Source organism: Cibotium barometz, chromosome 45 (assembly GCF_041138505.1).
Source record: "Cibotium barometz isolate CiBa-2024 chromosome 45, ASM4113850v1, whole genome shotgun sequence".
Lineage (NCBI taxonomy): Eukaryota > Viridiplantae > Streptophyta > Polypodiopsida > Cyatheales > Cibotiaceae > Cibotium > Cibotium barometz.
The window spans coordinates 6,524,806-6,538,642 of record NC_141090.1 but is presented as its reverse complement, the minus strand read 5'-3'; the positions used below and the strand labels follow the sequence as shown (position 1 = coordinate 6,538,642).

The window sequence follows — 13,837 nt, the reverse complement described above, 5'->3', positions numbered from 1 at the left end:
GCTCAAGGTCATCTACTCTTCGCATGAGAAGCAACAAAAAAACAAGGCTGGATCTAATTAATTGTTTTGCTTGATTACGGGTCAATAGGGAAAAAGGTTTTCTAAAACAATTGTTTTAGAAAATAGGGAAAAATATATAAGAGTATTTTCCAAAACAATTGTTTTAGAAAACAGGGAAAGATATATAGGAGGATTTTCTAAAACAATTGTTTTGCAGGGTTTAGACTTCTGTATGATGTGAGTTATGCCCACAAGCATGACATGCCACTTTTGAAGCCATAGTAGGAATAGGAAAATATTTCCTGAAAATCAAATAAATACTACTCTCTCTCTCTCTCTCTCTCTCCCCGCTTCGAGCCAGCGTTGGTCGACGGAGATGGGTGGCACTGCGGAGGACCTGAGCCCTGGGTACAGGCCCAAGCTCGAATTCGATGCGGAGGTGGAGGACTACTTCGTGAAAGTCTTTGGTGTGGAGCACTTCCAGAGAATCTGTCAAGCCCTCACGTTAGTTCCCCTCCCCACATGCTTTTAGGTAGAACGAAGAATTTTTACCAGCAAGAATTGTAATCACCTGCTACACAGAAACAGAACCCATATGCTGTATTATGGTGATTCCCTAACAGGTCTAACAGAAGGAGATCAATGTCATAGGAGACGAGCCCCTCTCATGGCTAAGCTAGTCTAGCATGTGTTATTGCCACTCTATGCCAAAGTAGCAAGTGAAAAAAGGTAGATTTTCAGACCAGGTTGAGATGTAGTCCCGCCCCTTGTCAACTTGAACCCTTACCAAGGATGTCCCAACTGCCCTTAAATGTTCCTCAAATCCGCAAGGCATACACCTAAGGAAGGTATATATGCTCTCAATGGCAACCTCGGCTATGCCGACTATAATCTCCTGGGCTGTGTCCTCCCTTAGGCCAAGGTGATGGGAATGCCACAGCCTGTCTCTAGATTGAAATTTGTGTCCTCTTTCCTCATAGAACATCTCAGATCATCCTCTTTTCTTCCCTCAAATAGCATATGGGACTTGGGGAGGACAACTATGCAACCCTTCCCATGCAACCTAGCCTTCCATTAATTAGTAATGTTATACGTTGCCTCACCTGCATGGCCTTTGTGCGATGCCACATACTAGGTAATCGGTTGACTCTTTGAAAAGGTTTTGTTTCGCTGGCTTGTTTATTCAGCAATCAGGCACTCAAACGTAAACATCATCCCCCAATCTGTTGAAAGTTAATCTAGCCCCCCTCTCTCTAGTGTGACATATAGCAAGGTCTTCGGGAATAATTCCAAATGTATGGTCTCAAAGGTTTCAAGGGAAGGAGAGGGAGGGGTCTCTCTCATCCTGGTGCACGTTTTAAGGGGGGACACCTCTGGCTGGTGGCAAGGGGGTGGGATCCCCGCACTCGGCGGGCACCTTGGGTGATTGCTAAACATGGTATGAAAGCCTGTTCAATCTGATGGTGCTGCTTTCGCTGGTTCGGTGGTGTCCCTGCATTGCGCTTGACGGTGGCCTCTTAGGTAAACAACTTTAGTATTATTATTAACGACACATAAGGTAAATTAGCACCTGCACATTTGTGTACCTTTAACTTGCCTCAGCTTGAGCAGTAGAGTTAATGATAAACGTAAAAAATCATGTCATCCTAATCCGATGTAAAGTACATAGTGTCAATGTGTATGTAGAGGCTAAAATATAAAGTTTTGTAAGAACATAAAATTTCTCAAACTTAATCTACATCACACAAAAATAGCCAACAAAATAGACTACTTATACTCTAGACTTGACCTATACCTAGTTAATATATACAACCTAGTGTTTGAAATAAATAGTTTCACAGCATCTCATGATCTCAATCATGAGAAAGCCACTGTGCTTCTGGAATAGTTGGTGTTGAAGGTGTGTGTCGCTTGGCTGGTCGAAGGTGTGTGTCACCTTTGTATAGCACATCGCTCTGGGTGCGGCGTCGGCTGTCTGATGGAGTTTTTGTCTGTGTTGGTCGGTTTGTTGGGTGCTAGCTCAGGGTGACCTCGATATAAGAGGGGTGTTGAAAGTTAATCGAGACTTGAGCATCACCCTCGGAAGGCTGCTGTGATAAGTGCTCAAAATGGTTCTCTGACATGATCGTATCCGAGCCCACCAGTGTGGTGAGCCTGATGGTGTTGTTCTGCCTTGGAAGTGGACAGCGGTTCCGCCTCGAACTGGCAGCCTACCACACTCCTGCACTTGGGTCCTTTGGGGCCTGAGCCTAGTGCTCTAAATCCTAGGGGCTGCGATTCCCCGTCCTCCCCCTTGGTGAGGAGCTCTGTTGGGAATCGGCCACGGGGGGGTGGGGTGTGTGTGAAAGAAAGCATCATAGGTCGTAGGCCCAAAGCACAAACTGTAGAGGGTTGGAAACAGTTGATTATTGCCGAAAACGAGCAGGGAAGCCCGTAGGTGCTTACAAGCATAAGAGACTGTTGCTACAACCAATGACCTCCAGCAGATACGCAAGAATGAGATGAAAAGTGAGGGGAAGGGTAGGAACCCTTATATATCCCTCGAGAGAGCTGGTCGGCGAGTTGTAGCAGGCTGGCAACTGTCCAGTAGCATAAAATGGCTAAAAAATGGTAGAAAAATCTCAAATAATATCTGCTAAATATGCTAATGCAGGGTCTCATAAAATGACTAGTACAAGCATGAAAAAGGTGATGTAGACCCCTTGGGAGATGATATATTCGAACAGAGGAGGAAGGAGGGGAGGGGGGAGGGGGCACTGGTGGTGCTCTCTTGGACTGATGTGACGGGTCTTATCTGTTGGCAAATGAAGCACTGTCCGAGGAGGCTAGAGTACCCAACTTTGCAAAGTAGAAGCTCCACGGAGGCACGGGAGCGATATGACATGAGGAACTATTTCCGGAGAGGCTGTGTAGATGTGAAGAAAGAGTCGTTGTTGTATGGGCTAGAACCAAAGCAGCAGTGGGGGGGGGGGGGATTCCATCACTCTCTCGATAACTCGGTCAGAATGTGCAGCGGAAGACTAACGCACGTAGGAGATGCATCACCATCGAGCACCATGAACACCCTCAACGGGCATTGCAGCATCCCTCCACCGGGCTCCCATCTCCCGGTGAGCTGTCCCCCAAAACACCGACCGGAGGAGATGACTATGACAAGGTGCCACCACACCCTATATATGGCGCTTCAACTACCCATGCTTCCACTTATGGGATAATCCAAGGCACGCTTAGGCCATAGATCACAAGTTCGAAATTGCCAACCTTCCAACACCCTCCCTCGATTCGAGCTCCGCAAGCCACCGAGGCGCGAGGGGGTAGCCCAGGACCACCGCCCGAGCTCTGATACCATGTCAGAATGCGCAGCGGAAGACTAACACACATAGGAGACGCATCACCATCGAGCACCACGAACACCCTCAACGGGCACTGCAGCATCCCTCCACCGAGCTCCCATCTCCCGGTGAGCTGCCCCCCAAAACACCGGCCGGAGGAGATGACTATGTTAGAAGTCATCTCCTGTCTTTATCAGACACCAGGGCCTCTGTTGTGGGTGTGCCCGCCCTTTGTAGGTGTTTTCTCATTTTTCCTCACTCCTCGTATTTTTTCCCCATTTTTCCCTATTTTTACCAGGTGTGGGAGGCAATTTTCTGCACCCTGGCCTCTCATGCATGCTGGCCGATTGTGTACAGCTGGCCAACTGGTGGATGGAGCTAGTCGTGGACATGTAGGCCCAGTCGGCTGCCTTTTCAACAGGCTGACTGCATGTATGGGGCCATATAAAATGGCCCCATGGCCCCCACACCATTGTATCTTGTTTTCATTTCGGGATCTTGTGTATAGAGAAGAGTTTCACGCCTATCTCTCTCCTTCTCTTGTGCTGTCTTATTTCTGCACTCTACTTGCTCTTGTGGTCTCATATTTGGTTATCATCTTCGCTGCGTATTTTGACATGGTATCAGAGCCCTAGGCTCTTGAAAGATCTTGGAAGTTTTCTGAGCAAGAGGGGGATTGTTGCGTTGCTGATTGGTGGATTGTTAGGGACTGTTCGGGAAGAGAAGAAGCAAGAGGAAGGCAGGCTGAGTTGCTGGATAGCCACTTGCAGGTTTAAAGTTTTTTTTCCCACCCACCCACCCTTTTTCAGTTACATCCCCGCGATGGTAGATTTGTTAGAGACGGCTAAGAAGCATGTGAAGATCCCAACACTCCCCACGTTCTCAGTGGACCGTCAGTTGGACGGGAACAATTACGGCATCTGGAAGGTTATGATGGAGTTTGTACTGGAGTCATATGACCTTGCTGATTTCATCGTTATCGGGGTTCCACGGCCGGAAGCAGAGGAAGGGGAGTTACTGTCAACGAGGAAGGACCGCGAGGCATTGGCACAGATGTGGGATCGTGTCAACACCAGGGTTCGTTCATTTATCTTCCTCAATTGCACACCGCAAGTAATCAATCACGTAAAGCATATGACGCTGGCCAGAGGCATATGGCAGCACTTGGCTTCTCTTTATAACAGGGTATCGCCCATGAAGAGGATTTCCTTGGAAGTACAGATGCGGGTTATGAACCCTCCAAAGTCGTCGACGATGCGGGAGCACATTAACAAGCTGGAGGCCCTTGAGGAGGAAGTCCTCCAGGTTGAGAAGGAGATATCATTAGAAGATATGGCCATTACTTTGTTGTCCCACTTGCCTGCTCAGTATTCCGCTTTCTACTCCTTTTTGATTCTAGTGGCAGAGGCTCAGCACCATTACCTGGGAGGAGCTTGTGCCCATGGTCTTGGACCAGGAGGAACGATTCACGAACCCTCCTCACAGCGGAGGTTCGGAGGTCTTAACTGACCAACGGCCGAAAGACCGGAATAACAAGAAGGGCAAAGGGAAGGCTTCACCGGAGAAGTCTTCTGAGAAGAAGCCTGACATAGATCGAGAGAAACTGAAGGCCGAGAGGTCCTGCAATGATTGTGGCGAGAAAGGCCACTTTTGGAGGAAGTGTCCTAAGCGGACTGGGAAGAGTGCTGATTCTTCAGCCTCAGCTGCAAACAAAGACTCATGCATTTGTGCACTTAGAGATGATGGACTCAGATGCTTCATCGTCTTCGAGCGAGGAGGCAGTTGGCTTCACCGCAAAGGATACCCGGGAATGGATTCTTGACTCCGTCCCGAGACTTCTTTTTGGATTTGAAACGGCAGTCAGGTCGCATCTTCATTGGTGACAACACCATTCCGATACATAGCGAGGGCCGGATGGAGATTATTCCCGACGGCAAGGGGGGCAAGCATGCCTCCTGTGTTCTTTACGTCCCTGCTCTTGGTTTTCACCTTCTGTCAGTGCATGAAGTATGCAAGACTGGCTTTCGGGTGGAATTTGAGGAGCATTTGGTTGCTCTACGGGACTGTGAGACTGGCCAGGTTGTTTGGGAAGGCGGTGTGGAGAATGGTATCTACAAGCTCTCTGCACTCTCCTCATTGACAGGTTCTCAGGTCGGAGATCTGTGGCACTTTTGTTATGGCCACTTAAATGTGGATGCACTGCGGCGAGCTTTTCGGGACTAGATGGTGGTTGGCTTGCCAGATGTTGGCGGCAGGCAAGGACGTTGCGGTTGCAGTTCTTGCATACGTGGTAAGCAGCACAAGGAATCCTTTCCGAAGCAGGCTTCTAGGCGGGCTTCAAAACCATTGGAGTTGATTCACACTGACTTGTGTGGACCTCAACAGACACCATCATTGGGAGGATCTCTCTATTTCATGCTGCTTGTTGATGACTGTACCAGATTCACGTGGGTCTACTTTCTTTCACAGAAGGACCAAGCTTTTGCACGGTTCAAGGATTGGCACGTGATGGTGGAAAAAGAGTCTGGATTGCAGGTAAAGACTCTCAGGGCTGACAAAGGGGGTGAATTCTCCTCAAATGTATTTCTTAGATTTTGTGCAGACCATATCATCAAGAGGGAACTGGCCAATACAGGATCGCCTTCAGAGAATGGAGTTGTAGAACGCAAAAAGAGGACTGTGGTGGAGATGGCGAGGACCATGCTGGAGCATCGTGATCTTTCTCGTCCACTTTGGGGAGAGGCTGTGGCAACGGCTGTCCATACCCTCAACCGGTCTCCAACGACTTTAGTACCTAATATGACTCTGTTTGAGGCATACTTTGGCAGGAAACCTGATGTCTCCCACTTCCGTGTTTTTGGGAGCGATGCATATGTACATATTCCAAAGGAGCATAGGGGGAAGCTTGACTCCAAATCCCGCAAGCTTATATTTGTGGGGTATAATTCTCTTTCCAAGGGATATAGATTGTATGATCCAGAGAGGAATGAGATTGTTGTCAGCCGAGATGTGGTCTTTGATGAGCATGTTCCAGTATCCACTGTCGAGGAGCCGCCACTTCTTGGAGATCCAGAGGAGTCTGATGATGACCATTGTTCGAGTTGATCAACCTCAGTCAGTACAGGAGGTTGATCCCGCAGCTGGAGTAGAGCCCCCGCAACGGCAGGAGGCTCCACGATCTGTTCGAGTACCCAGGTGGTTGATGGACACCCTTCGGGAGTCAGGTGTCACGGAGCTACTCTCCGAGTGGACCACAGAGGACGGCCCTCGAAGATCGCACAGAGTCTGCGACAAAAGCAATATAGCGGAGCTTCTTTAGGTAAACTATGCTTTGATGTCTCGTATTATGCGGGACAAGGAGCCCACTTCTGTTAAGGAAGCCCTTTCACAAGATACTTGGAGGAAAGCCATGCAGGTGGAACTTGATGCCATCGAGAAGAACAACACATGGGAGTTGGTACCGAGGCCGTCGAAACGGTCAGTCTCATTGGTGTCAAATGGGTCTTTAAGACCAAATATGCGTCAGATGGGTCGGTGGACAAACACAAAGCCAGACTCGTGGCTAAAGGTTATGCTCAGCGGCCAGGCATCGACTACGAGGATACCTTTGCACCGATAGCAAGGATGACCACGATTTGGACCGTTCTTGCCCTTGCTTCTTCTCAGAGGTAGCCTGTGTATCAAATGGATGTAAAATCTGCGTTCCTTAATGGTGACCTGCAGGAGGAGGTGTATGTTGAGCAACCTCCAGGCTTTGTTGTTCCAAGGTCAGAAGGGATGGTTTACAGGTTACGTAAGGCCTTGTATGGTCTTAAGCAGGCTCCCAGGGCTTGGAATTAGAAGATTGATTCCTTCTTTGTTCGGACTGGTTTTCAGAGATCGGTTGCAGATCCCAACCTGTATCTCTTTCGGGAACGCGGCATGGTTACGATTATTTTCCTTTATGTGGATGATCGCATTCTCATCGGCGGTCATGTGGAGCACATTGGCGTGACGAAGGTTGCCTTGTCAAAGGAGTTTGAGATGACCGATCTAGGCTTACTCCACTTCTTTTTGGGATTGGAGATCTGGCAGACCCAGAGGGGGGTTTTTGTCTCTGAGCAGCGGTATGTTCATGAATTGCTTGAGGCCTTTGGGATGGAGAATTGCAAGTCTATTACTTCGCTGATGGATCCAAATACAAAGTTAACTGTTAATGATCCTTGTGAGCCAGTTGATGCCTCGCAGTATTGGAAGTTGGTTGGTTCATTGATTTGGACTTGAGCTTCTCCGTGGGGCTGTTGAGCTCTTTTATGCAAACGCCATTGAAGTCTCATTGGGACGCAGGATTGCGGATCTTGCGGTATCTGCAGAGTACGAAGGATCTAGGACTCTTTTACACAGGAGGGGATGGAGTCAGACTCCAAGGTTGGAGTAACTCACATTGGGGAGGAGATCCAGACACGAGGAGATCTACTTCAGGTTACAGTTTTACCCTCGGCTCAGGAGTAGTTTCTTGGAGCTGTAAGAGGCAGCCAACTATTGCCCTATCTTCGATAGAGGCAGAGTACCGGGCTGCTTGTGGTGCTGCTTGCGAGGTTGTGTGGCTGCGGAGGCTGCTAGGCGAGATTGGGTTTCCACAGAAAGAGCCCACAATCATCCAGTGTGATAACCAAAGTTGTATAGCTACTGCTCGGAACCCGGTCTTTCATGCCCGGACCAAGCACATAGAGATACAGTATCACTTTGTACGTGAGAAGATCTTGGCTGGTGACATCTTGCTACTTTATTGTTCGACGGAGGACAATGCGGCGGATGTAACTTGCGGCGGGTGCCCGGGGGACTAGGGCCTTTGACACACTTGTTGATACCATCAATGCATATTAAAACATTAAAACATGGCCACAGCCTTAATATATATATCCATCATCATCACTTTGCATGAAACATAAAAGCTGGACAAAACATCCACAAATGCTGAAAATGGAGCTTGCACGTGTGACACCGCATAGAGGCCGGAATGGGCCGACCCCCCCCCCCCCCTTGGAGTATTTTATTACCCAAGGAGAATAATATCATGTACAAGCTTTGAGGACCTTACTGTGCGAGAGAAGGAAGAATTAGGGTTAGGTTAATTCATGTGGGAGACATACACAGAGAGAACAAGGGAGAGAGAGAGAGAGAGAGAGTTGTGGGGATAAGTCAACTCACCAAGTGAGTGTGTGACTCCCCTATCACACATGTATATTGCACTAGTACACATAGTGCACTTAGTACATTAAAAGTTGTGCGAGAGAAGGAAGAATTAGGGTTAGGTTAATTCATGTGGGAGACATACACAGAGAGAACAAGGGAGAGAGAGAGAGAGAGTTGTGGGGATAAGTCAACTCACCAAGTGAGTGTGTGACTCCCCTATCACACATGTATATTGCACTAGTACACATAGTGCACTTAGTACATTAAAAGTACTAAGTGTACTATGTACTATAACTTATGGGCTTGTACAGACTATAAGGGTGGGCATAACGCCTTTACCCCAACAACCTCCCACTTAAAGGCAAAGTGCCCTTAAATGAAGGAAAAGAAAAATCAGCATGTACATGATAATATACAAGGCCATATCAAGGCTGAAACTGGCCTCATCCAATGCCCATCAAGTGTCTGCAATGGGCAAACCGCTCCGGAGGCAAACTCTTTGTCAACAGATCAGCCGGGTTGTCATCCGTATGAATCTTAACAAGCTGAATTTGCTTGTTCTCTATCACCTCTCTGATGAAGTGATACTTCACATCCACATGCTTCGTCTTTGCATGAAAGACAGGGTTCTTTGCCAACTGGATGGCACTCTGACTGTCACAATGCAACAATGGAATATCCCCTGTATAACCCAAATCAACCACTAACCGAGATAGCCATAATGCCTCCTTGCAAGCCTCTGTGGCTGCAATATACTCGGCCTCTGTAGTAGATAAGGCAGTGCACTTCTGCATCCTGGATATCCATGACACAGCACCTCCTGTGAATGTAAACACATAACCGGTAGTAGACTTCCAGTTATCTGGATGACCGGCATAATCTGAATCGGTGTAACCATGCACTAATGCATCCTGTTTGCCAAAACATATGCACATATCCTGTGTGCCCTTCAGGTATCTCATGACACCTTTCACTGCTTCCCAATGCTTCTTGCCAGGGTTGGCCATGTATCTAGAAACCACTCCCACTGCAAATGCAATGTCCGGCCTAGTAGCAACCATGGCATACATGAGACTGCCACAAGCTGAAGCATACGGAATCTTGGCCATATCAGCCCTGCCACTATCTGACTGTGGGCTGTCCATAGCACTGAGTTTCACATATGGAGGCAAAGGAGTACTAGTCTTCTTCCCCCCGTCCATATTGAACCTCTGCAAAACTTTGCCAATGTATTCCTTCTGAGACAAATACAACACATGTTGATTTCTGTCCCGAAGTATCCGCATACCCAAGATGTGATTTGCATCACCCAAATCCTTCATATCAAAGGTTTGATGCAGCCTCTGCTTCAAGGTATCCATCTCCTTACGAGATTTCCCGGCAATCAACATATCATCAACATACAAGATGAGGATCAATAGACTGCCATCCAAAGCTTTCTTGGTGTACAAGCAGTGATCTATGTCACTTCTCCTGAATTTCTGTGATTTCATGAATGTATCAAATTTATGATACCATTCCCTTGGTGCCTGTTTGAGTCCATAAAGACTCTTTTTCAGCTTGCATACAAGCTTCTCCTTTCCACTCACTGCATAACCCTCTGGCTGCTGCATATATATCTCCTCATGGAGATCACCGTGAAGAAAAGCAGTCTTCACATCCATCTGAATCAAGTCCAGATCATCATGCGCAACCAAAGCTAACACAGCTCTAAGTGTGGTCATTTTGACCACTGGAGAGAAGATCTCCTCAAAGTCCACACCATATTCCTGCTTGAAGCCCTTAGCCACTAACCTGGCTTTGTATCTTGGCTTTGCATCTGGTGCAACTTTGAGCCTGTAAACCCATTTGCATGGCAAAACCTTCTTGCCTGCAGGCAAATGCACCAACTTCCATGTTTCATTTTTGTGCAGAGAATCCATCTCTGACTTCATGGCACGCTCCCATAGAGCTTTGTCTGCCCTCTGTAAAGCCTCTTTATAACATGAGGGCTCCCCACAGTCAGTGAGCATCAAGTAGTCAACCCCTGGAACAAACCTGTCAGGGGCTCTGGAGGGTCTAGTGGACCTCCGTACCCAATGACCATCATTTGCAGGTTGCTGTCCAGCCTGCATATCACCCATTGGTGGCTCCTGTTCCATGCCATAAGGCTGAAATATCATGCCCGGTATTTCTTCTAACTGTGGTATATCCATAGGGATATCTTCTGCCATCTCTGGCTGTCCATTTGGACCATTTTCAGCACCATTTAAGGGCTGGTTTTCCTGCTGTAATGGCTGATTTACAGCCCTTGGTTGTTGTCCATGATGTCCATCATCATCAAAGATGACTCTGCCAGGCTCCTGTTGCCTTGCAGGCTCCTTATACATGCATGTTTCATCAAAAATGACATCATTGCTGCGTATAATCTTTCTATTCACGGGATCCCAAAGTCTATACCCCATTTCACCTCTGTCACCATATCCTAGGAATATGCATTTGTGAGACTTAGGATCAAGTTTGGTGCGCATTTCCCTGCGTATGTGCACGTACGCAACGCAACCAAACACTCTCAAGTGCTTGTATGACGGAGGCTTCCCTGTCCATACTTCCTCTGGCACTTTCCCACCAAGCTCGTGTTAGGTGACCTGTTTATAAGGTGAACGGCTATCATAACAGCTTCAGCCCAAAAACCATTAGGTAATGCAGCATGTGACAACATAGAACGGACCTTCTCCTGAATGGTCCTGTTCATCCTCTCTGCTGTCCCGTTTTGTGGAGGATCATAAGGAGTAGAGAGCTCCCTCTTGATGCCTTTAGCATCACAAAAGTCCTGAAACTGTTTGGACATATACTCTCCACCATTGTCGGAACGCAAAGCCTTCAGTGTTTTGCCAGTTTGATTCTCAACAAGAGCAACAAACTTCTCAAACACTGAGAATGTATCACTCTTCAAACGAAGAGGATAAACCCACACCTTGCGTGTGGCATCATCAATAAAAGACACAAAGTATTTTGCCCCTCCCAAAGAAAGCTGAGGCATCTCACATACATCTGTATGCACAAGCTCTAACTGAGCATCTTTCTGTCCAAGAGCTTTCTTGTGGGGGCACTGTAGTTGCCTACCATATATACAATGCTCACAAAACTGAAAACTTGAAAACTTTAGAGAAGGCAAGTAACCCAAACGAGACAATTGCTCCATTCCTTTGACACTCATGTGTCCCAACCGGCTATGCCACATAGAGATTTCCGGCAGCTCGGTTGCATTTACATTAGCATGGTGACAAACACCTGCATGCATGAAATAAAGAGTGTCCACCTTAGAGCCTCTGGCAACAACCAGTGAGCCCTTACTAATCTTCCACTTTCCACGACCAAATGTGGTAACATAATCAGCATCATCAAGCTGTCCAGTAGAAAGCAGGTTCTTCTTGATCTCAGGCACATGCCTGACATCATGGAGCATAAGCTGTGAGCCATCTGAAAACACAAGCCTCACATCACCTCTGCCAAGAATCTTGCATGCATGGTTATCACCCAAATAAACCACTCCTTCATTGCCAGCAGTATACCTGACAAACAAGTCTCTGCAACCTGTGACATGAAAGGAGGCACGTGAATCAATGATCCATGAGTGCATACCATGACCACCTGTAAGAAGTGAATGGGCATCAAGTGAAGACGTAAATAGGACCTCATCCTCACTGCCACTTGCATGTGACACATTGATTTCTTCAATCTTGACTCCACTTTTGCCCTTTGGCTTTACATCTTTGGCTTCATCTTTCTCTTTGTCTTTGCCTTTTCCCTTTTCCTTTTGATCATTTTTCCATTTGTAGCATTGCTTTTTAATGTGTCCCTTCTTGCCACAATAATGGCATTCCAAATCCTTTTTGGAGCGAGACTTGCTCCTTCCCCGTTCTTGGCTTTTTCCCCTTTGTTGGGATCTCCCACGTGCATTCATTGCATTGGACTTTCCAACAGAGTTGTTTTTCCTGTTCATCTCTTCTTGAAGAAGAGCACCCTCAACATCTGCATATGACAGCATAGCATGCGAATTGCTAGTGGCTGTCCTGAATGTGTCCCAACTCTCTGGCAAAGTGCATAAGAGAAAAGTGGCTTTGAACTCATCGTCCATTGCCAACTTTTGATTAATGACCTGGCTGACAATACCATTAAACTCATTTAGATGGGCTGTCATAGACGCCCCTTCCTTCATCTGAAGACCTATGAGTTTCTTCAATCAATACACTTTGCTTGAGGCACTTTGCTGGGCATACAAGTCCTGCAATCTCTGCCACATTCCCCAAGCTGTCTTCTCTTCACGAATGCTGAAAAGTAAAGAGTCTGACACAGATAACATGATAGTAGATCTTGCCAGCTCATCCATATCTTCCCACTCTTCAGCAGTAAGAGAAGCGGGCATCACACCCCTTTCTTTGATAGGCTTGTGCTGCTTCTTCTGGAGCAACACATTATAGCACTGGGTTTGCCAAATATCATAGTTATGTGAGCCTTCAAGCTTCTTGATGTGAAGCAATGAAGAGCTCTCACCTGTGGTTGCCATAGCAATATGCAACCTGTCAATGCCTGACTCCCTGCAAAATGTGCAAACACTGCACCAAAAGCACACAAAGTGCTCACAGTTGTTCTCCCAAGCTTTATCTCCCACTGCGGAAGCACAAATGCAACTTTTCTCCCACTATTTGTGATGAAATCACCAAAATCTGGTTGCTGCAGATTTTGGACAGCACCTTAAATGTGCTCTGTTGCCCTTTTAAAGTACTGTACAGCAGTACTAAGTGCTCACTTGTGATGTACCAAACCTGTACCGGCAAGTACAGTAGATGAAATTGAACCTTTTCCCCACTCAAATCAATGTACAGCCATGCCAAAACATGCACAAAGCTGTGCCAAATCTGTACCAGCAGGTACAGTAGCAATAAATGCTCTCCTGGCTGTCCAAATGAGTGAAAATCAGACTTTTACAGTCCCGTACACTGCATACAACAGTCCCGAACAGAAATTGGGCAAAAGCCCCTTGACTGCAAGCTGATTTTTGAGGATTCAAGGCATAAATGTCTTGCCTGCTGCTTTGCCAAGCTCAACAAGCATACGAACTTGAAAAGCCCCTTGATTTAAGATCAATTTCTGATCATACATGGTACATTGACGCACATGAAGGCATCCAGAGTGTTCACGATGCTTCCCCCTGGCCACATATACATCCAAATAATGAAAGCCCTTTGATTTACAGGCACATTGAGTGCTTGTAAGGCATCAACACGTTATCCACAGCATCAACTGTGATTGCGTGCATGCAAATCAATCCAATCGGCACAAAAGCC

The 13,837-nt window shown here is 47.0% G+C and overlaps 1 protein-coding gene across 7 annotated transcripts in view; it reads left to right on the top strand.

Annotated features, from left to right (window-relative positions):
- The first annotated feature begins 227 nt into the window (after nt 1-227).
- Nucleotides 228-13,837, top strand: part of LOC147612360 (NOL1/NOP2/sun family protein) — a 110,824-nt gene continuing 97,214 nt past the window's right edge. For all 7 annotated transcript variants that reach the window (XM_086782983.1, XM_086782984.1, XM_086782981.1 and 4 more), the window contains exon 1: nt 228-504. In XM_086782983.1, the coding sequence (XP_086639109.1) occupies nt 377-504 (128 nt within the window). In that variant the 5' untranslated portion in view covers nt 228-376. The remainder of the gene's footprint in view (nt 505-13,837) is intronic.